The 24,094-nt window shown below is 44.6% G+C and overlaps 1 protein-coding gene across 5 annotated transcripts in view; it reads right to left on the bottom strand.

The window, feature by feature from the left end:
* Positions 1–2,493: 2,493 nt before the first annotated feature.
* runx1t1 (RUNX1 partner transcriptional co-repressor 1) overlaps positions 2,494–24,094 on the bottom strand; it is a 43,658-nt gene continuing 22,057 nt past the window's right edge. For 4 of the 5 annotated variants that reach the window (XM_035529396.2, XM_081702833.1, XM_081702831.1 and 1 more), the window contains exons 2-11: positions 18,190–18,327; positions 16,765–17,006; positions 15,125–15,214; positions 11,845–12,026; positions 9,191–9,438; positions 8,478–8,575; positions 8,028–8,244; positions 7,788–7,856; positions 5,582–5,772; positions 2,494–4,462 (exon numbers count right to left, since the gene is read on the bottom strand). In XM_035529396.2, the coding sequence (XP_035385289.1) occupies positions 4,184–4,462; positions 5,582–5,772; positions 7,788–7,856; positions 8,028–8,244; positions 8,478–8,575; positions 9,191–9,438; positions 11,845–12,026; positions 15,125–15,214; positions 16,765–17,006; positions 18,190–18,327 (1,754 nt within the window). In that variant the 3' untranslated portion in view covers positions 2,494–4,183. The remainder of the gene's footprint in view (positions 4,463–5,581; positions 5,773–7,787; positions 7,857–8,027; positions 8,245–8,477; positions 8,576–9,190; positions 9,439–11,844; positions 12,027–15,124; positions 15,215–16,764; positions 17,007–18,189; positions 18,328–24,094) is intronic. The other variant, XM_035529397.2, reaches the window with a different exon arrangement.

Below are 24,094 nucleotides of genomic sequence, written 5' to 3'. Positions count from 1 at the left end.
GATTACAAATGGGAGGGGTATTTAATGTCACACCTGCCTTTAATGAGCATTTCCCAGCTTCCTTTCAGTTCAAAGTTTAATGTCCTAACCTCGTCTGAGGCCAGATTGTAAATACAATGCATTCATGGTGTCTACAACGTGGGTCAGCTTTTGCTGCCTTTGCCTTATTATCACCATGACAATGGAATGCCCACCTATATTGTGATTACTGTTTCCTAGCCGACTGGACTGCAGTAACACTGCAGTGTACCATTTATTAGGCATACAATATAAACAGCTCTGCATTGAATTTGGATTCTTGGTCTTCCATGAGGAAGTGAGACAAACAGAACTCTCTAGAGCAGATATTAACATATTTATTACACAGTAGAGAGTACAACAATACCAGAATCATACTGCAAAGATTCACAGACTGACAGACCATTGATTATAGCCCCCAAAATACAAAAGAAGAAAACACAAAAGAAACAGAATAAACAAGAAACCACAGTTTTGACATAGTAGACTCAAAAGCTCAAGAATATACTGACAAAGTGTGATGAAAGAGCACACCCCCAGTGACAGTCTACCATTAACCTGTGGTTCATGTTTCAATTAAGTATTGCACAATGACTTTCATTTCAGTTTTTTTCCACATTTTAAATTTCTTCACACCCTATGTCTGCCCCTCCGCCCTTCAATAAGCCAAACGTTTATTTGCTTTACAAAAAAATACGAAAATAAAAACAATAAAAATAAAGCATGTACATCTCCCTTACAAATTGGTGAAACAGGCATGCGAAAAATCACCACCCTTTTTTCACACCTCGTGTTTAGTATGACTTAATAACATGACCCTAGACGACACTGACAAGCGGCCTAGCATTTCTTACAACAAAGGAAAAAAACAGCAGGGGAGGGGAGAGAAGGTGGGGTGTAAGGAGGAAGGGAAATATCACATTTCTCACTCGACCACTTCTTGAATTACACTGTATATCAAATGGAGTCAAAACTCTGAAATCATTTTTTTTTTTTTCACTTTAGTTTCTTACCTACAAACCAAACTCAGTGTGATCTGTATGTGTGACAAGTGTAAAGGAACATAAAAAGTTTTTTTTTTTTTTTTCAGCATATTTATTCTATTCATTAGGTTTTCTCTTTTATGAGGTCTGCATTGTTACCAAGTAGTGATATGGTTTTGCAGCTGTATGAGCTTTTAACTTTGGGTTTTAGTCCTGTTCTCATGTGCCCATTTGGTTTGACTAGACCAGTGTCTGCTCAGCAACTGGTGCTTGTAACATGCTGTCAGAGGTAGAGTGAGACTTTTTGCCACAGAGGAAAAAGGTTGTAGCAAAACAGACATATCCGAGAGGGGGGAGGGGAGAGAGCTTTCTAGATGTTCCTTAACACTTCCAAAAGTACTTAGCATGTTTTTTCAAATACACAACTACTTGAAGGCAGCTCGGCTGCCACACAGCATCTGCTATGTAAATGGGTGTCACACACCGTTTTTTTTTTTCTAGATCATTTTACCTCAGCAAGTCTAGAAAACGACAGAGAACAAGGCAGAGAGAGGAAGAGAGAAAAAGGGGAGAGTGGAGGGAGCAAGAGGAAGTGCAGAGCCAGCTCAGAGCCAGCCCTCCTCCGAGACGTTTAGCACCATGGTGTCGGGGAGAGCGTTCCCAGCGGTGCGGGAGATAAGTGCTCATTCAGTCCCCTCTTCTTTCTAAGCCAACAACGAGGTTTTAGTTTGTTTCGTTTGTTTCATGTAGGTTTAGGCATATAGTTTCAAAATTAATCAATGGTCTATTTCTATATTACATGGCTTCACTGTTTATGCACTGATACACTTTAATGTTTGGATATGTAATTTATGCATGTGTGCTGCTTATGTTGGACTTTTCCAATACCTCTTTGCCATATTACCCTTCTGGGTTGATATTCCATCCAGTTAAAGCTGATGAAGCAAAACCTTCAATGTGCACTTCAGTGTGTCTGTATATTAATACACTGCAAACATTGTTGAAGGAAAAGCAAATTAAGGGGGTTTATCGGAAGTAACGTATATGAGCCACCATTTCTATTATTGCTAATTAGCCTGGACCATGCGAAGAAACTTTCACCTCTTCCAGTGCTGGATGCAGTGCCTCTGTTCAGGCAGAGCAGGGCTGGTCTTGGCTCTAGATGGGAGAGTGGTAAAGGTTTAGAAAATGGAAAGGTTACTAAAGGTTACTGGTTTCCCCTGATGAACACATGGATAAAACAAAGAATAAGATGTGGTGCATTTTAGTGAATCTCTCTTTTTCATGTTTAAAAATTGGATAAATCAGGTTTTGGTCCTTCATGTCTGTCTTTGGCTGTCTTCCATGTTAATTCTTTTGTAATACTGTGTAACCTGGTGCTCTGCATTGTTAAAGCTGTCTGTTTACACCTCTGCATTTGGAAAGTTAGTTTCTTAATGTATGTTTTTTACATTTTTTCTTTTTTTGTATAAAACAAACAAACAACGTTCAGTAATGTGCATGCACTGTTCTTAACTATTCAAAGCAAAGTTATGACTTTTTGCTATTATGTCAGGACAAAGTAACATTACTAACAAAAGCAGGTTGTGATACTATTTTCCCTTTTTTTTTTTTTTACAGAAAATAAAAATCACAGATACATAAAGAAACACTACAGAGAAAACCTGTGACATAGGGCTTTCTACTGAGAAACTCCAACCGAAGCATGCTGAGAGCAACTCTGTGACAGTGCAAATACATTTATGTAACGCCCCATGTACAAAACATTTATGTCAGCATTCCATGTAACATGCTAGTTCTCAGAAAAGATTGGAATCAGACTGAAGCAGCGGCTCTGAGAGCTTTTGTCTTCTTTTCAAAGACAATGGGAAAAGCGTAATTTTTCTTTCTTTTTTTTTTTTTTTTTAAGAACTATCAGGGAGCTACCACAAACACTCACAAGTAGGAAAGCAGCTCAAGTTAGAATGTTATTTTGCACCAGCTATTGGGATGAGCCTAAAGTTATGTGGTTTTTAAGCATTATGCATCATCACAATTGTCCAACACATGTACAATAAATAACCATTGTAGACAGTACAAGACATAAATGGTCAACACAACGAAAGCATCAGAGGGGAAGAAAAAAAAAAAAGAACTGAAACAAGGACTGGCAGTCCAGCTAGAGCTGTGGGCAAGACAAGGTGGGTCCTGGACTGGCTCCAGGCGTGGAGGAACCCGTCTCTCAGGTACTGGTCATTTTTCAGCCCTTTGCTCCAAGCCACTGTCATGGTGAGGTTCTTACAGTTCTGCTTGTTTGCCCGATGACTTCACTGTTTTGGGGCCTAACAGCATGTGTTTGGGAGTGGAGGTCAAGGTTCATCTTTCGCTGTGGCGCTGTATGAAGTTCCCACTGTAAAGCAGCCTCGCACTGCTTTACATTCCTTTGTGAAACAGACTTATTTCTCAGACCAGTAACCTGGATAGTATCAAATGTCTTGCAGACGTTTCTGAAAAAAAACATCTGTGTTCCTTTACAATCTGCTGCGCATCCGCACACTGTGTAGAGGATCTTTAGAGTTCAATAAGCCAGCAATGTGTCCATCTTCCTCTCCAACATGCCCTGCATTTCATGGTAAGTCTATTGCCATCATTATTTTTGTCTTGCTTTCTTGGAACGCTGTCCTTTTTAATCACATATTTCTGTCTTTGTTTACAACAGCTATGAATTAATCCCTTGGTTTGTGATTTGGTAAAGTGTCTATCAATGAGGTCGACTAGTTTTATATCCCAGCTACTGGAGAAGTAACGGAGCACTGAAAACAAAACAAACAAATCAAGAACAACCAAAGAAAATCAAAGGGGAGGTCAAATGTGCTCATCCAGAGGTCTCAGCTGTCTACTCAGTTTCTTTTTCTTCTTATTTACACAAACATAAAAAAACAATGATGACAACAAATAACAATAACAACAATAATCAATAGTAGCTATAGTATCAATAAAGAATTTAAAACACTGAGAATTTAAAACAAAGAATATCTTTGCGTTTTCTATCATGGCAAGTCAATATGACCTGATATGGACCTCCAATGGGTAATCGTTCTTTTTTCTTTTGCTAGCACGATAGCTTTACCATCTTTAAGCAAGCAAGGCAGGCGAGACAGTCCTAGATGGGCTGTGAGGGCTTTGTGAGGTCACCTCCAGCTCTAGCGCGTCGTTGGCTCTATGGTGGAGGGGGTGCCAGGGGTGTCTGAGCGGGGTGTGGCGGTGGTGGGTGTGTCCGCAGGGCTACCTGCCCCGCTGCTGGGCGTGGCTGAGGAGCTGACCGTGGCCGGGGTCTCTGCCTGCTGCTGGGCCTGCAGCGTCTGGCCGCACACATGGTGGTGCTTCTCCCAGTCCTTGTGCTGGCAGAAGGAGCCACAGTAGCGCGCCGTGTTGCAGCCACTGCACGTCTCGCTCGCCTTGCGGCCGCAGTTCCAGCAACTCTGCACAGGAAGGGATATGGTTAGAGTCCCAGTGCACTTAAACAAGAGTCCTTCTATTCCAACAGCATTAGGCACACCACCGAAAACAGCAAGACAATAGGTTGATATTCAGAATGCCACTTAAACACCACCAGTTTCCTATTTCATAGAACTGTAGAGAATTCTGATTTATTTTTATTGAAGTATTAATACTTTTGAAGGTTTATGTGCAAAAAGAAGGTGGAAAAAGGGGACTCTTCCACATGGCAGGATGTAACTACAAAATGCTCCCAGAGCCCACCTATCCCCAGGCTCCTCTGTGCAATTCAACATTCTTCCCCACAGACTGATTAAATGAGTGCAACCCCAATTTGCTGAGAAATTGCACATCTATCCCAGAATCCTCCCTGACTGAATCTGTACCACCTTAAGTGTCCAAGCACCTTTTACAAGTAAGGAATGGGCAGGTCCTCCCTTGGGGGATGAACGATTATGCTGCCTCCTCTAACACCCACCTGCATGAGAAAAGATCTGGCACCCGCATTTGTCCTACTCTCTACCTTCCATCTATTTGATTTTATTTAATGCCTTTTCTAATAAACATGCTTAAAAATTATTTTAGAATAAGCCACTGAATATGTTCCTAAGGACATGATGAAAATAATGTACATCTTGTACCATGATGATGTTTATAAGAATATCTGCATTTACACCTGCTGTGAAAACATGTCCGTAAATTTAGTACCCAACTGAATGCTGAGGGGCAAGGCATAAACACTTTAAAGTATCATTAAAATATAATTTCAATCAGTTCTGCTGAATCACCGCCAGCAATAGTTAAGGATTAACTGTAGCCACAATTTAAAAACTGCTTTATAGAAAGTGCATCAAGAAGAAAAATCTAATCACAGGCTGTCTAACAGACATGCACTTAATTTAGATACAAGGTGTCAATGCACAAATTGATGACTCTCCTCATACAGCTGTTCATATGAGGGCCTCATATATTGTCCCTTCTAAATCAGGCATAAATGAACCTGGCAATGGTTTCTGCTGAGCTTAGACAACTGCTCCCTGGTGCTGGTGGAGTCTGGGTCCAGGCTAGCAATTGCTTGTATCTGGGAGAGTGAGCATGTTTACTTCGCTGGAGTCCTCCTGCTGGTTAATGACCAGGAGCGCGTCCTCCGCTGCCTGCCTTTTGGCCTCTGCCACCGTGCGCTCCATTTTGGCACGCTCTGTGCTGATCATCTCGTGGGCCTTGCGCTCTGCTTCAGCTACGGCTTTTTGCAGCTCGGACATAGCCTGCCTCTTCACCTCATTCACGGCCTCTTCTGAAACAGAGGTCACAAGGATGTGAGAGGCCGTGCTGCATGTCCTCTCTGCTAACACGGCCAAATTTAGACAGCAAGCTGGAGTAAGCCTTGCTTATCATTACAAACAAGAATATATAACACAAAATAAATAGGATTTATTCCATGCCAACCATTAAAAACAAATTCAAAATTTACATATCCTAACATTACTTATTTGTAAATGTAAATTATTTGCTTTTTGTTTGTTTTTTTACATATTGAGGATGGCAAAATAAATAAATAAAAAATAACATTAAGCATTATTATTGTGTTCTTGTATTTTTTTATTAAGTTTGTTAATGTCATTTTTGAAAATTAACTGCAGGATGTTTAATCACAGTACTGGTTTGATCCATTTTGTGATTAATTTGAAACATCCATTTTCATTTGAACATTACTGTTTGATCAAGACAAGTAAACAAGAAAAATAGGACAAGTTAATTTATTGTGCTTAGAAAAAATCACAACCTCCCAATAGTTCTGGACAAAAATGATTATATGATGTGAAGTAATATTTGATGGACAAAGCATGGAGAGGTTTTTCTTCACAGATGGACACTTTACAAATGCATTTTGTATTGTTAAACTGTTGGTAAATATTTTTGACACAGATCCATCTGAGAGGCAGAAACAAAGGATAGGTTTTTCCCTTTTCTATTGTGTTCAAGGCTGCAGCTAGTCTAATTGTATATGCAAATCAGGATATGGAAACTGGTAGGACACTGCATGGAAAGATGAATATTCATTGTCTACAGTAAAGAGCTATAGAGATTTGATCTACTCACTGATTAAACCAGACCTGGTACTTGCATAACACTCCACGATACATGATCCATCTCTATTAATCTAAAATGTGCCAAACTTTACTGGTTATAAAGTGTCTGATACAGAAGGAAAATGAACATGGGCACTGTTCATCTAAAGTGTTTGGCTGAATTTGAGTGTCATTTATGGACAAAATTGTCATGTATTAAGCTGTTATGTAGATGCCTCTTGTGTTATAGAAATAGATGGCTGTGCTCACACAGACCCTCCCCCTCAATCATAAATGTGACTGCAGTGTGACTGCAGTATGGGATTGTAAAATGGAGACCAATTTTCATCTGGATTGGACTGAATTGTTTAATGCACGGTGGTTTGGTGCATCGAGTCCTCTCTCTGATGGGCTGAGGTCATGGAAAATGAATGATGTTTCCTGATATATTTCACTGTGATTATATTCCACTGTTCAGATGGAATTTCTATCTGCAGTGGTACTATGGTGTTTTGATGGCAACGCCACGAGTTAAATTGATGTTAGAATCGTTTCCCTTTTTTAATTGAGAAAGATTAGTTAGATTGCTCTTATGAGGCCTTCAATTAGACTACACAGCAACTGCTTTAGCAGATGCCATTAAGTGATCAGAGGCCAGTGTAAACAATCTCCTATTACAATATCCATCATCCGTCATAGTTCACCCAGATCACCTACTGTTAAACAAAGTCTTTTAATCATGCTATCTATGCTTTAACGGATACTCTGCTCAAATGGGGCTGTGTTGAGAGGGGAGCCAGCCCTCAACTCCTGTGCTGCTAATAGCAGCAGTTAAGTGCACTAACACACACTGGCTGCTGGCTTTACGATCTGAGTTCTGCTCTGAGCTCTGTACGTTGCTTGTACGCCATTCCCGAGCTTGGAACACACGCTGGCACTCAAACCTGAGAACAGAACTCCAAGAGTGCAGCAGACATCTGGGAGTGCTCTAGAGTGCAGAATCGCACAAATTCAGACATCTCAGCATGGAATGGGTGTGACTGAGTGATTAACTGGCTGAAAAGGGCTCTTTATTACCAATAGGCCATGAAACAACCCCAGAAAATTCTTCAAATTTCCTCATGTTTCCATGTATGTGTGTGTGTGTGTGTGTGTGTGTGTGTGTGTGAGAGAGAGAGAGCGAGAGAGAGAGAGAGAGAAAGTGTGTGTGTGTGTGTGTGTGTGTGTGTCACCGGCTTACCTGCTTTCTTCCAGATCTCCTCGGGAACATAGCCAGATACTGGCCTGTGGAGCAGCTCCCGGTGGACCTCTGATTCAGAAAGGGGAACAGATTCTTTCATTATACACCCCACTTCAACAAACTACACAAAACATGCCTACACCTTCCCATCTCTCATGTATTTAAACAGCAGCAGGTGATCTTCTTCCTGAGCTGTGTCAGGGACCCGAGGTGTGGCGTGCATGGTATGTGTGCTGCTACCTGCGGGGGTGCTTTCCTGGCTGGCAGGGCTCTGTTGGCGGGACTGGCTGCTGCCACTGGTGCTGCTACTGGAGCTGGAGCTCTTCTTCAGGTCCTCAGCGTCACTGTAGCGACGGATCCAATAGTTGAGCTCCTCGCGGTCGGCCTCCTGGCAGCGCCTCAGCACAGTAAGCGAGCGCCGCGTTTTCTCCACCATGTCCATGATGCAGTTGAGCAGCTGTGGACAACACACACGCTGAGTATGCACACCATACAAGTCACTTATGGTAATGCTAACATATATATATATATATATTCACACACTCACATATACAGACATGTACAGTAACATGACATTTTCCATTTTCACTTTGACATGTCTGTCTCTCATTGGCTCACATTCTCTCACACCCATACACACACACACAGATACACACAGGTGCTTTGAATAGTAATAAAAAATGTTATTACTTTTCTTACATGGTCAAGGTGCTTCCACTCCTCTGCCCATTCTCTGTCTGTAAGCCTGTGATCAATGACCTCCTCCTGACGAGCACCTCCATGCATCCCTGAGAGAGAGAGAGAGAGAGAGAGAGAGAGAGAGAAAGAAGAGGGAGAGAAATAAGGGGACAGAGAGAGAGATTAGAGGAAGAAAGGACCAGGCTCATTACTATTTGTGCTGTGGCTCCCCGTTTCTTCCGCTGCCTCCGTCTGTTTCAGGGATATCAATCAGGCCCTTCATGACACTCTCCATCTCTCACACATTCAGACACACATTTCATCGCTCATCCCCCCCACCCCCAACATACACACACACACACACACACACACACACACACACATTCATTCCTCACTATCCTCTTGCAGCGCTGCCTGTGGGCACTGTCTCGCTCTTGGTGGAATTAGGCCTGCCAGGCTCAGATATATCTCATCCATACATCACCGCAGAGCAGCACCATCACATAGATTTGTATTTTTAGCACCCCTATTTGGGTGTAATTTGTCAAGCTGGTGGATATATATCCACATCTACTATTATATTACCCCTCCAATCAGCATAAAAAAGGAGCTGATGCCTGATTTAACCTCTAATAGCTGTGCTGTGCCTTCAGCGAAAGCAGCACACCAAGTGTGTGCAGGGAGCCAAGGGCTCTAGCATCTTGCCGCATCCACGGGCAGCATACCGATGGGCCGCGGGCGTTCACGATGCTCGCGGGGGTTGGGATGCCGGTATGTGTCCCTGTAGTGGTGGGCGATGGCCATGTCATCCAGGCGGTAGTGCTGCGGGGGTGGGGTTGGGTGTGGCAGGCCATTGGGCTGGTATGGCAGGCCGTTGGACGGGCTGAATCGCTGTCCCGGGCTAATGGTGCATGCTCGCTTGCTCGGGTGCTCCGTGTGCGAAGGCTCCCTCTCAAAGCCATTCTCTTTGGTCCTGCAGGAAGAGGCAGGCCAGACAGGGAGGGGGAGAAGGAAAGAGAATGCGCAGCTTTGAGCAAAACACTTTTGGAGAAGAGAGAAAACACTGGCAATGAAGATATGGTGTGCCTGTCTACATGTGCTTGTGTCAGTGTGAGTGTGTGTGTGTGTGTGTGTGTGTGTCTGTGTGTGTGTGTGTGCATGTGTGCGTGCGCGTGCACTGGTTCGAGTTGTGTTGGGAGCCCATGTGAAACAGCTTCTGCTGTAATCCAGCTTTCTGTGATTTCCTGCACTGGGAATCCTGGTGCTCTGCATGCAGAGAGCTCTTTGCTGCCGCTGTAAACGAGGGTTTGATAGCATACATCTGAAGACCTTTGAGCATATTCACTAATATGAGTCAAAGCATGGCAGATATTTGACCGTATGCTGTCTCACTGAGTCACACGTACCACAATGTCATTCATTCCTCTTATGTATTGGTGCGTGACCATGGATAAAGCATGCACACCTTCTGCCACATGTGTGTGTGTGCGGGCACGTGTGTGTGTGTGTGTGTATGTGTGTGAGTGCACGCACTTGAGCACAGGTTATGCTTGTGTGAAGGATGTGTCTGTGTTCTGAGCTCACCTATCAGTTGCCCCTATCACTGTGGTGAGGTAGTGCTCCCTCTGTTAGCACTCCAACACACTGAAGTTCCTAATGACTCGCTTTTATGGACTCCTAATGCTCATCCATATGGTCCCCAGAAGACCCATCCCCTATCACACATTCCCCCACACATACAAGATGTGCCTGCCTTCAGCCACTATCATACACTACTCTAATTAAAGACCCAAGATTCAAGATTTCTCTTGTGCAGCATGTAAAACAGTGTCCTGTTGGACCTTATTCAGATAAGAATATTCTAAAAAGAATATTCTTAAAGAATATTCTACAAGTTGTTCTACATTTCATAAAGCACTTTTTCTGCCACCTATATTTATTGTTGTTTTTTTCTATAAACATAACAGTCAACCGGGCTATGCAGAAATTCTCTTAAAAGCAAGAAAATCACATAATAATTTCCACATACATGGAAGACTCATACTTTTTTCTCTACACCTCAGACATTTCTGTTGCATCACCAGGGATTCACCGAATCTAAGCCATGCTCATTTAAATTCAAGCTTTTTTTTCTTTACTTTTCACTAATAAAGAGGCCATGCAACACAATGGAATTTTTTATTCTAATAGATGTTCTCTAACATTTCTCTTCTAAATGAAGAGAAAAGCTGCATTCTGCAAAGCTCCCTCGCCTCTGCAGACCCTTTGATATTAATCAGTATGAAGTGGCCCAATATTGTGCCTTGCAGTTTAGAACGCTGTGCGTCCCATTCAAGTTCCAATACCCCACCCCCCACCCAGCGAGGTGAGACATGCCGAGCTAAGCAGGAAGAGAAGCGCTTAGCCAGCTGGATGGCCAAGTGCACCTCATCTGTATGTGTTATCAGCCGGTCCCCCCAGACCCACCCCTCCTGCCACTAGTACACCCGCAAATATTCAGGTATTATAGGAAAAAAAACATCAAAAGAGAGGATCACGTGCTTGCTGGCCCTAGCCACAAGGACTTAAGGTGATCATCAATATCAGACACTAAACAACAATTATTTAGTTTTGTTACTAGAATCATGAAAAATTGTAAGCTTTTGGGGCAGGTATTGAGGTTGGATGCATTATTCTTTTTCACCACACTTTCCTCCCCTTCTCCAGGACACACACAGATTTGGGCTTTGGTTTCATTTATAGTGCTAAAACTGCACTGCTTACAGGCCCTCCAGCACACTGAGTAATGGCAAGTCACTCTACACCCAAATGACCTCAGACACCCCCATACAGTCACACACAAAAAACATGTGCATGCATGCACCCACACACACATACGCATGCATATACACACATACACGCGCACCCCCCCCCCCCCCCCCCCACACACACACACACACATAGAAGCGCAGTATTTCTATATTCTCCAGGTGTCCCTATCGTGGATTCTCCTCTTTTGGAAAGCCAGCTTCTGCCTCATTAAAGAGAACTGCAGAGAAACCCAATGGCGCATGAAACTGCAGTATGCAAGGAGCGGCTCACAGTACATCCCAGCAAAGACTAGCCCTGCTCATCCACACACAGCTCCTGCTGCTCTTACTATTACCATCTCAATGTGTGCCTTAAGTCCCAAAGGGGCTGTAGTCTCCTGGTCACTCAGGCATTGCACAAAACTGGCAGATTTTTTGAAACAGGAAGCCAACATCACTCACTTTATTACAGCTCTCTCCGCATTCACTCGCTGGGTGCAGGGGAGGAGGGGTGGATGAGTTGAGGGGTGGAGGAGTGCAGGGGTGGGGTGTAATGTGTTGGGGGGGGGGGGACAGTGGTTTGCGCTCACCTGTCTGGCGTCCTCCTCTTGCCATTCTCGTTGACGTCCAGCAGCAGCTCGGAGGAGTCTACGGGGGACGTGATGCTTGTGTCCAGCAGCAGTTGCTCATGCTGGGCCAGGTACTGTGCTGGGTTTTGCTTGGCCAGTCGCGCACAGTGCAGCAGTTCACGCTGCAGTAGCGGCAAGTTGGCCTGCAGGGGGAGATAGCGGTCAGCTCTCGTGCCAGGCTAAGTGAGACAAAAGGTTTTGTGGCATGACTTGCGCTTGGCTACATTCCAGTGTTTCTGCAAGCATTGTTTACCCATTACAGTGATTGTGGGGAAGCTCTTCAAGGGTAAAAAAATAAAATAAAATACTGTTGCACAACCCAAGGCCCTTTACTTTGGTACTTTCTGGCTAGGTTAGTCTCAGCTGTGACCCAAACCATGCATTAATGCTTTCAGCCTTCGCCCTGCCTGGCACAGGGGCATATAAAATCACAGTCTACATGGAAAGTGCCATCTTCAAAGCAGGTGGTTGAGGAGTGGCCAGCATTATCTCTCTCTCTCCTTCATTTCCTCCTTGTCTCTCTGGACCACTGATTGCTAGGGGGGTGTACTTTCTCCAGAAGCACATGGGTGGCTTTGCGACTTCAAAGCGTTGCAGAGGAGCATTCTTTACAGCAGATGAAAGGTTTTCATAAAACCCCAGCCAGAAACAGTGTGGGTATTATGGCAGCCAAATCAGCATGAGCTAACAGCACACGATCACCTCTATTCCTCTCCTTTCCTCGCTTTCCTTGTGATGTTTCTATTTTTTTCTTCCACTCTCCATAAGCAATCACCATTTCAGAGACATCGAGTCTTAACCCCAGAGCTGTGGACTGGACGACTCTTTGAAATGTGAGCATTGAAGGTGCTCTTAATTCCAAAGAACACTTTTCAGCTTACAGACTCTAACTGAAAATATTCTATGTAGCTTCTATTTGAAAATGTATACACTTCAGAGGCTACAGTGATGCACATTATGACAGGTGCCCCTGGTCACTGGTTGCCTGAGGTAATGCAGCGTTAACAGCTTTCCATAGTAATTACCAGTGGACAGAGATTGCCTTGACTGCAAAGACCTCAGTTGTTATTACTTGGAGGTTTATCACAATTAGTGGCAGGCCATCTTCAGTGGCTGTGCATGTAGCAAACTATGTATTCCATAATTTCACAAAAGTAACAAGACATAGGACTGGTTGTTTTTGAGTTCACCTCTCAGGGTCATTGTTCTCATTATGACACTGTAATCGATGACATATATTTAAGCTTTGCTTGAAGACAGAGCAAACACGCTACTTCAAAATGCTGCCTAATGCCTCTCTGTAGCTTTGTCCTGGTGTGATCCATTAGCACACAGCTAGTTGGAAACTCCTGAATTAACGGCAGGCCACAAAGCAGCAAGCCACATGTTTACGCAATCTTTACTTCCCTGCAGTAGTAGTGTGTGGTGGTGCACTGTATCCGTCCTGCTTCATTGTGCTAGTGTGTGGTGGTGTGCTCTCTAAGTCCTGCAGCACAGCTGGTACCACACTGGCAGGCCACTCGCGAGGGGCGCCTGCTCTCTGGCTTCTTCCCGCCTCATTCACCATGAGAACCCCCTCCCCATATGTTCCATATTCTAGCTCAGCCTAGTATCTAAGAAACAGCTATTTTGAGAAATCATACAGTAACACCATCCACACGAAGGCAGTGAGCTGGTATTGACTCCAGATTACATCATTAACACAGTGCACATTGCCCTTCCAGTAAGCACTTCTTGGCAAACCCAACGCTGAAGGGAGGGTCGTTAGATGACATTAGCCTAATGAAAAAATGCCTCTAATGCACACTGTTGCAGCTGCGCTTCTGTGCACTTATAAAAGCCCCTGTTCCCACAGCCATATGGTATTTGTCATTAAAGCCTCCTTTGAGGGAAAGCACTAAAATTAGATGAGAGAGAGAGAGAGAGAGAGAGAGAGAGAGAGAGAGAATGGCAGAGATGAGAAAAAAGAAAGAGAAAGTGTGTGAGAGACAGAGGGAGAGTGAGAACACAAGTTGCATGCTGGATAGCACCCCTCCTGACTGTGTGATACAGTAAGCATATGGCATGGAGCAGCAAGATGGTGGTGGGTAGTGTCCCACTATGTCTCTCTGCATCCATCAGCGACCAGCACAGCCCCTTACGAAACCAATGCTCCTGACTTCCAGTGGACATGATGAAATGCCTGAGACCACATCCTACTCTTCCTGTACTGAAGGGACATGGTGCCATGCCGATCTGCTGCAGCACAGCCTGTATTTCATCCACTTCCAGCAAATGTTCACTGCACTGTTAAATGTGAGAGCACGTGGCACATGTGACTGTGTGTGTGTTTGTGTGTGTAGTATAGAAATAGTGTGAAAGAGAGTGGGGGAGAGGGAGGGCTTATGGAGTGGGGAGGATGTAAAGGGTATAGTGGAGGGAGGAGCACTGGTGTGCTGTATAACAGCTGTCATGTCTAAGCAGATGAGAATGAATGAGCCCAGCTTAAGAGTGGTAAATATCACAGGACCCACACACCAGCTCATCTGCATCTTTTCACAGTCAATCTCCAGGACTGCACCAGGATATGGTGCCCCAAATGTAAACAGTGCACCTTTTAAATGTGTTATGCCCATTTTTTTAAAGTGACATCACTAATGTGCTTTAAAATCAAGCCTTGTTGCAATTCTAACTCCTTTTTGAAAGCATGATCCATTTATTTCTTTGAGCATTTCACTTTAAGTGGCCCAACATAAACAGACACCAGGCTCTCTGAGCTGTAATGAGATAAGTAGCCCAGTGACAAATGGAGTGAGACCAGGGTACAGGCTGGTGTTCTTCCAGAGGCCAGCAGCAGCTCATGTTGCTCATCTAATGGTTTCAAATGTTCATTGCCACCCCCCCCCCATAACCCCACCCCCCATCCCCCGCTCAAACATCCACCATGTGAGAAAATCGATGACTAAGCAGGGGAGTCCATCAGGCACTAGAAACAAAAAGACAAATTCCGCTGGGAGTCAAACTGTGCTGCACTGATACAATGGGCGCTCATGTGAGTTCACGTCCCTTATTTTGATATAAAATATTATCAAAAAAGAGAAATAAAATTAAGGTCTCAGTGAAGAGGAAATTCGAGGTCCTCCCGGACTCAGAGTTAGAGAAAGGGAGAGGAACTGAAAAGCGGGCTAGGAGAAGTATGTACATCTGTGCATCAGCTGCGGAGCTGTGTAAATGTTTTCCAGATCACTGGCTTGCGCAATACCTTCAGAAACGGGATGACAAAAGGTCGGAGTGGGAAGTTCGTTGCTTCTTGCAGTTTGGAGTGGAATTCCTCTATGGTCAAAGTGGAGTTCTGTAGAGATGGAGACAAGTGAGAGGCGGAGAAAAGAACAAGCATGAATACAGATGGAACGCATTATATGATAATGTTACTCATAGGAGGCAAAACTGGATCCTGCTGCAGGCTTAGCAATTTGGGCTTTCAGTGGGTTGCTGGGAAGGCTGTGGAAGATGGCAACATATAGGAACTTTTGCCTTAGTAGCTCCTTAAATGTGCAAATATTGACTGTGCATGCACACATACATACACGGCAATCCCAATGTCAGTGTTAAACCTTACACAGTAAGTTAACTGTCCCTCTAACTTCCTGCCTGTAAGATACGAGATAAGGTGCCTATCATAACATGCATGTCGCAGGCGAGTGGCTGCTTTACACGCAACGGATGGGCTGTGGTTTGATCTGTTTAATAAGGATATTGGTTCCCGCTGGTCTCTGATCTCAGCTGTGCCACCGTATATCACGCCCTCCAGCTGCTCTGCGCCTGTCTAGCGCAATGGGTGGAATAAAGGAGAGAAGCAACTAATTTCTATCTCCCACTCTTGCTGCTCTATCTCATTTTAACAGACTGGCAGAACGGTGACACTATTTTCAATTTTCAATATGTTATTTCCAAGAAGTGAGAAAAAAAAAAAAATGAAGAAGAGGGAAGAGAGAGCGAGAGGGTGCATGCTGGAGAAAACACACAGCTTTTCCCTCATTTCCCAGACCTGAATTTTGTTACATTAGGCTTACATCTGTTCGCCCAGATTGCAGCGGCCTGTTTTGACAGCCAGAAAGCCTCCTGAGCTTTTCTCCGGCTTCGCTGGCGCTAATTAAGTGTGTCACTCTTTTCAATAAGGCAGAGAGGGGAGCATATTAACGGGAGTTATGGAAGCCAAGGGGACAGGAGAAAGCCTCGGCGTGTAGACACTGTGAAAAATAAACAAACACGTGCCAAAAAAAAGGGAGCCTTCCTTCAGAGAGGCTAATTAAAGTGGCCTTGGTAAAGGCAGCAGTATTTCACTTAGTATTCCATGATGCACAGAAACACTTTCTCAGCCATGGCTGCATGTTCTTATGGCTGGATTTTAGGCAGGGTGCGGCATGTTACTGGGCCCAGCAGTAAACATCTACAACCTGTTGGATGAGGCATTGTTTTTTTTTTTCAGTGGGCTTTGGTGTATATGAGACAGGTTAAAAACAACATAAATTCCTTTCAGGTGACTGTGTTGACCGTGTTTTTTCAGTTGATTGTGTTGCCTGTGTTGCATTCTGTAAAGTTTTTACATGATTAAAGCTATAAAGCTTTGCATGATTAACACATTTAGAACAAAATGATTAAAACATTTAGAGCAGAAAGCAAAAATCTTCCATTATGATTCTGAAGGCAAAAAATTTGTACTTGATTTTGCACATATTTATAATTGATTATGATACATGATCAAATTCCTTCTCATAATCCAGCCTATTCTGTGAAAACTGTAATTTCCTTGACATATGTAGCCAAATCTGTTGTCAATGACTAATGCGAGCCCACTAACCGAGGAGCTTGATGAAATTAGCATGGTGTGTATGGACTCACCACGAGGCCGAGTACCAGTGTACGGACGCGCTCGCCTATCTCGGGTGAGATGTCATTGCCGAACTGCTGCAGCGTGGTGAGGAAGCGTTTGAGCTTGCTGAGCTGCCGAGCACCGCAGGCTGGCGGCAGCTGCTGATTGGCCAGCGAGGAGGATGAAGAAGATGAAGGGCCATTACTGAAGCCATTGGGTGGAGAGGGGGCGCCATTCAGGGCCGTGGGGGAGTGACTGGTGCCATTTGTGACTGGGGGTAAAAAATCAAAAGCCAGAGAAACAGTTAACACAAACAGGAGGGTGAATGTTGCTGGGTCATTGTCTGTATTGGATTCCTACACCAAGGTTTGTTCTGAAGAAATTCAAGGGCCTGTTTCACAGATCCAAGTTAAGTCTAGTTTTGGACTGCAGTGCCAATTGTGAATTACCATGGGAAATTCTCTTTAGCCTAAGCTTGGTCTTGCCAGCCTATTTCAGGGCCTAAGTCTAAAGCATCCCTATTACCCACACTTACAATCCTGTGTCACTCTGTGTATGTGTTTGGGATCACGGTGCTAATGGCCAACTTCCCAAACGCTCTCGCGCAACAGCCACATTTGCTTCCAATCATCCACAGCCATGTGCTCCCACACCGCACATCAGACAGCAGAAATGTAGCAGGGGGGAGAATACATGTGGTCAAATGTGCCCACTGTCATGATGCAAACCATACGCGAGGAGCGATCCAGCATGGCGTCAACGTCGCTCTAATGAGATTAGGCTGTGCGATAGGCTTGCCTGTCTGGCCTCTTTCCAGTGGCACAGAAACGAGATCCTTCAGCTGCATCTGGTACCAATTACATGGTGGTGGTGGCTGTGGTGGTGGAGTGTGTGTATGTGTGTGTGTTTGTGTGTGTAGGGGGAATCAAAGAGCTTGCTTTGTTAAACCTTCAGCATGTGTAATTAAAGTTTGCCTTTAAAAGGCAGACAAGGAGCCAAGGAGCCGGCTTGTCGCGTGCTTTTTTTCATAAGTGCTAATTGCAGAGTCCAAGTGATCTGTTTTTTAGGGATCTGGCAAGGGAGAGGGAGCGAGGGGCATGTTAGGGATGCTGAAGGTACAGCACTACTCAATTACCCTGAGTCTGGGCAGGGAGGGAGCGGCCGAACTGAGCTTTGATATGGAGCCATCCTGGCAGTCCCCTGGGTTCCCACGCATAATGCACATGCTCTTTCTCTCTCTCTCACTCTCTCTCTCACACACACACACAAACACACTGGTCAGCGCTGCTGGAGACAGCAGAGAGTTCAGCAGACTGCTACTGCACTGCCCTGCACTGCCAGGAATGTGGTGTCCAGTTCTGCTTCTAATATGTATGCTATGTATATTCTGTATGTGTGTGTGTGTGTGTGTGTGTGTGTGTGTGCGTGTATGTGTGCATGTGTGTAGTACTCACGTGCGGTGGGAGTAAAGGAGCTGGTTCTGGGAGCTCCCTGTGTGCTGGGAGGAGGAGGCATGGTAGGTGGAGTTAACCTGGACTGTGTTTTCACATCGGCAGGTGAGTCGGGCATGGCGGAGGGCTTCTCAGTACGATCTGGAGTGAAACACACAGACACACGCAGGGCTCAAGATACGGCACCCAAATCTTCATCCTCGGTGATGATAAGATTTGAGTGATGAGCCAACAATGAAGAAAGTAAAGGAGCTGAACAGAGATTGAGAGATATAGACAGAGAGAAAAAGATAAAGCAAGTTAGAGATAGATGACAAAAAAAAACAAAAAACGGAGCAGTTCTGGTGAGTCCTCTATGATCTGCAAGAAGCTGCCTTTCTCACACATCTGAGCTCCTCTAACACACACACACACACGCACACATACACACATTCCTCTATTCCTACAGGGAGCTCTGCTGTAGTAGCGCTGCTCAAATCCGAGCTCTTCTCCTGCACAAGTCCTACTCTCCCCAGAGGAGCACCACAGCAAGAGCTCACATGTGAACCTGCTTCAGGAATGGCAGACATGTGTTCACAAGCTAAAAGCTATTCACGCAGTTCATTATTGGCAGTGTCTAATCCAAATATAGGCTAGTTGTGGTACATGTGCCGAGTCAGTGTGATTGTGACCTGCAGACAATGGCAGCTATCAGCAGCACTGAATTGTATCCAAAAAGCAAACAGTGTTATCGAATGGTCTTGTGGAACATCGCACAGGAGAGCAAATGGGGAGTTGGGGTGGCCAGGGCAAAAGCAAACAAGGAGGCGTGGAGTGAGATGGGAGGACTCCATACTGCTATCTGAGGCAGGGGACACATGAGACAGCTGGAACTCGGACAGCTGGTGGTCAGGGTACAGGTTCCAGACACCAGACACGGGGTGGCCTGCCTGCCTGTCTGAAGCATCCTCGACCACAGGCGAGGCTGTGATCACGTGTGCGTGAGAACAGGCAGGGGAGGAGGGGCAATGGGTGGAGCGGGGCAGAGCGTGGGAGGAAGGCTGCAGGGAGAGAGCAGTGAGAGCCTAAGCCTGTTAGATAAGCTCACCTTTCAACATGAGAGCCCTGTGGCGAGTGCTTCAGTCATAGCGTGGTGGAGCCAGATGGCTCTAAGAAAATGGAGATGTCACACTCTGACTCGATCAGGCAGGAGTCCGTCAAAGTGACTGATTTGAAGCACTGTGCCTTATTAAAGCCATAATTCCATAATTCTATTGTCTGTTCAAACTGAAGCCTTTGTGCTAGAGGTAGAATGCTAAAGAGGAAATGAGAACACAGATGCTAAGTTTTAAGAAGACACATCTGGAATAAAGACCTCCAGACTAGATCAAATAGCGTATGACATCATAAAGTCCAGGAAATGGAAAACAATCAAGACATTCTAGTTGTACATTACAAAAATACTCCACTGATTCTTTAAAAAAAACTTGCTCTCAACACCTTATAAGTGACATTTCAGCAAAATTAATAATGTCTTTGAGCCCTTATACAGTACACAGTCATGAAGCAAACTACAAGCAGAACACTTTCAAGCTGAGGGCCCTTTAGGGGTTGGGGGTGGGGGGGTGCATGACTTAGCTTTTTCATTCCCAGAGAAAGGCTGCACCTTTTCCAACAACACACCCCTGCCAAAGTGGAGGAGATCAATTTGGTGGGAATTTCAGCCCCATGTGGCCACCATTTCCCAGGACCCGTGTGTGTGTGTGTGTGTGTGTGTGTGTGTGTGTGTGTGTGTGTGTGTGTGTGTGTGTGTGTGTGTGTGTGTGTGTGTGTGTGTGTGTGTGTGTGTGTGTGTGTGTGTGTGTATGTCTACGCTAAGCATGGTTAATCTGGCCCATACCTGGTCCTCACACAACCCCTGCTCTGCAGATAACAGACTCAAACAGATGGCCAGTCTGAGTAGTGAAAACAGACTCCCTCTACTTGTCCATTCACTCACTTATTCTGTCTCCTGTCTCCATACAATAATGAGATACCATCACTGATAAACAGGCAGCACAGTAAAAATAAACCTTTAGTACTTAACTCACTTTGTTATTGACAGAGCAATCTTTATTATCATAATGAACTGTCAAGGCAGCTGATTATCTTGGATACCATGATGTGGATTTATCCCTATGAAAGGGACTACAAGACAACAGTTTCTAATCTGAACTCTGTGCTTGTGTATCCTACACATGAATCCGGATCCAATGATCTAATTTTAGCTACATGAAAACTAGAACACAGAGCTTCTGAATGTAATTGGGGTGTGGGGGAATGTTAGATGAAGGTCGACAGGATACAGCACAGAACTTTGATTTAACATTACAATCCCAGCATGTCACCAGTCATTTACACTGAAATGTTAAAAACATGACTAGTGCTGACATTGATGAGTCACTTGAGATGCCACTATAAAAGTTTCAAATGAATACAATAAATTTATCCAGAAATACTGGAAATATTAGGAATACCAGCAGCCTGTGTGATTAATTAAAGTAAAAAGAAAGTCTCACACACTCATAAATCTTTTCATCACTGTGTAGATGTCAGAAATTATCACTGTTAAAGATGGTTCTACTATACATATCTAATTAGAGATTAACACCTAGTTTAGTAAGACAGAACTGTGGAGAATACTCTAAAAGAATTGAAACTCATCCCTGCCTTCTGTCTGACAGGAATGAAGAAGTACTTTAGTCTTTAATCCACATACATCCAACACAACATCCAAAACACATACACACACACCCACTCACACCCACCCACACCCACCCACACACACACACACACACACACACACACACACACACACACACACACACACACATGCAATCTGAACACTGAATAAGGTCCTTATGGGAAACACAGGGCTGAAGGAGAAATAAGAAAACATGGCATGAATTTAAAATTCAATATTTATATAGGCTGGAGAGGCAGGAGCATGTGGATCTATGTAACAGGCAAAAAAAAGCCATCGTCCCATGATTCAGTCAGAGTAATTCCTTTAAAACATTCACCGTTACCACCTCATCTCAGATAGCTAGAATGTAATGCAGTTGTTATAAGTGTACACATTCTTTCTGTTTCAATAGTCATCCCTGTTCCTTTCTCTTTTTGGCAGATATATCAGAATGCATCAGTACAAAATAAAATCCATGGATGTTGAAGTACTGAACAGAGGAATGTGGCGGAGGTAACTGTGCAGCATGATCTCACATCACTTCAACCAAAGACAGTGCAAAGTGCAGGCAGACAATGCAGCAGTAATGACATGACTCATCCTTAGTAGAATCTCACTGAAAACTCTGCGCCTAGCACAGGAGATGAGTTTACATACACCATCGCATCTACGGTTGGTCACACACTCCAAAAGGCCTACTGAATAACATCATTAAGAGCCTCCCACAGGCTGCTGAGGTATGCTGTACAAGAGACACAGTGCAGGTGCATGTCAATGAGAGATTTTACACAGGCTGAAAAACAAACCAGGGTGCAGTTCTACCCTCGCTCATTTCACAGGACTGACTGACACACAATGAGTTTGTTCGGCAGTTACTTCGCATTTACGAATGGGAAACCAGTGCATGAGGCACACAAATGCATACAGGGCGACCCGAGATGGATACTGTTGCAGTGAGAGGTTTAATGTACGTAAGGCCTGTGAAGGGCCTTCCATTTCCTTGTTGGCCAAGGTTCTTTCTTACTTTTCAGCATAGTGCTGGAGTTCCACAGACAGCCATTAAATGCCACTGCGAATGGAGACTCGGAAAAGTGTGCTTCTCGCATATATCATTTTCCAAGAATGGTGAGTGCCAGTCAATACTACACTCATGTAACACTGGATCCAGGGCTCTCTATTTTTTCTAGAAAGGTAAAAAAATAGTATTTCAGAACCTCACACAATGCTCTTGTGAAACTTAGCACCTCATCAAAACACTTGTATCACTGCTTAGTTAGTTTACAGTAGAGTAAATATGCTGTAATACATTCTATACTGTGTATCTGCCTTAAGGGAAATCACAAATATTCATTTCAAATTAACATTCATATTTCATAAGGGTTGCCCAATATTGAAAGTTGTAATACTGGAAATATCCAGTACCAAATACATTAAGCAGTCTCACCCAGCAGTAGCTGCTCAGATGTGCAAGAATGTTTCAGTCCATCTGCTGCCTCTGCTATCTGTCCCTGGCAGTCGTGCATGGGTGGCAGTCAGAGAGCAGCTGTGGAGGCTGCCACTGAATGCTTCTTCTAACAGGATTTCATCTGCTGGACGGGCTCTCTGCTAATCTCCCCACTGCAAAATGGAACCACCAAATGACTGCAAATCTCCACTTCAAAAATCATAAAATCACCCAAGTAAAGGAGCAACTTGAGCAAATTCTATGGCTTCGAACCATGAGCCATTAAAAGAGACACTAGGGCTGAACACGCATGGTCCATCGCACAGCAGAAATCTCACGCCTGTGCTTACATCAGGCTGATCTAAGCACAGGGCTTTAGGCAGGCACTTTCTACAGCTTGGGCAGCTGATGCCCTGCTTCAGCTCCACTTTTCTTCTGCTCTCATATTGCAGGCTTTGCCATGGTTGCATATCTGTTACATCACTCACTGCACTCACTGAATTCCAGGATAGCTAAAATAACTGTGGATACAGAAACAGAGCAAGAAAGAGGTCATAAAATACTTCATGCAATGCATATTAAAATGCACAAATCCTGCAGGAATGCAAATCTGAAATGCATTTAATATATCCGACAGGGCATTTCTATGAATTGCATTGTCATTTTTTGTTGAGAGAGGCTGGAACTAGATTTATCCTCCTACACAGCAGCTCCAGCAAGATTCACTCACCCTCCCTAAGTTAGTGGACCAGAAGCTTCATAAAATCTAATATGCTCCAACAATAGTGACTTATATTAGGCTAGTCAGAAAGCAACTCACACTTATCAACTCTCTGCAAAATGAACAGGGATTTCACACTTTCTCTAATAACCTGACCATGCTAAATCAGCACAGTTCAGTGAGTGCACAGGTCACTGAGAGTGCTTCCTCAGAGGAGGTGTGCTTCAGCTGAGCATGGCCCCCTCGCCAGTGCCAAAACTCATGACGCGTGAGAAGCAGCGGGTAGCCAGTCAACTGCGCAGCCATGCTGGAGAGATGGCAGTGGATCAGCCAGGGCCCTGCAGGTGAAGGGTACGTCCTGCCACCCATCACAGAGAGGGCAGGTGGTGAGGGAGGACAAGATGGAGGCCACCTCTCGCAGGAAACACATCACAGAACAAGTTGAGTGAATAAAGAGAAATGGCGTGGCAGCGGTGTTGCTTGGGCCATCGGCATACCGGTTGAGGAGATATGGGTCCAGGCTGCCGGGAGAGACACAGATGCAGGTGATGGAAAGACGGGCTAGGGGCATGCCTGGAACATGGGAATCATCAGATAATTGGAATTCAGGCACTGTTTTGAGTAGCAGAAGCTCTGGGTGAAGTCAGGGGGAACTGGAGGCTTGCATTGGTATGCAAGCGTGCTCTCCCCCTCCAGAATACATTATGAACTTGCAGCACGGCTGTGCACCATGCAATCATCTCTGCCAGATGGAACAGTGCGCTGAGCATGGCCCATCAAACCCCTTCTGGTTGTCAGAGAAGATGTATGAATGCCCCCACTGTCCTGAAGCTCATTCCCCTCACTTATTCCCCTCACTCTCCCCACAGCAAGTTCTGTTCCCTTGCACCTCTGTCTTACTCCTTCGCCTCCCACCCCCACCCTGCTCTTTCTCTCATGTGCCCCCACTCTCCGGGCCCCTTCCACACCGTTCCCCAAGCACACGTGTTTCCTGATCGCTGTTTGGGCAACGCCAGGTGGTGTGCCAACTTTCTATTCC

This window comes from Electrophorus electricus, chromosome 2 (assembly GCF_041902795.1).
Source record: "Electrophorus electricus isolate QZ-2024a chromosome 2, ASM4190279v1, whole genome shotgun sequence".
In the NCBI taxonomy this organism is placed as follows: domain Eukaryota; kingdom Metazoa; phylum Chordata; class Actinopteri; order Gymnotiformes; family Gymnotidae; genus Electrophorus; species Electrophorus electricus.
The sequence above is the reverse complement of the archived record's forward strand: the minus strand, read 5'-3'. Positions and strand labels throughout refer to the sequence as shown.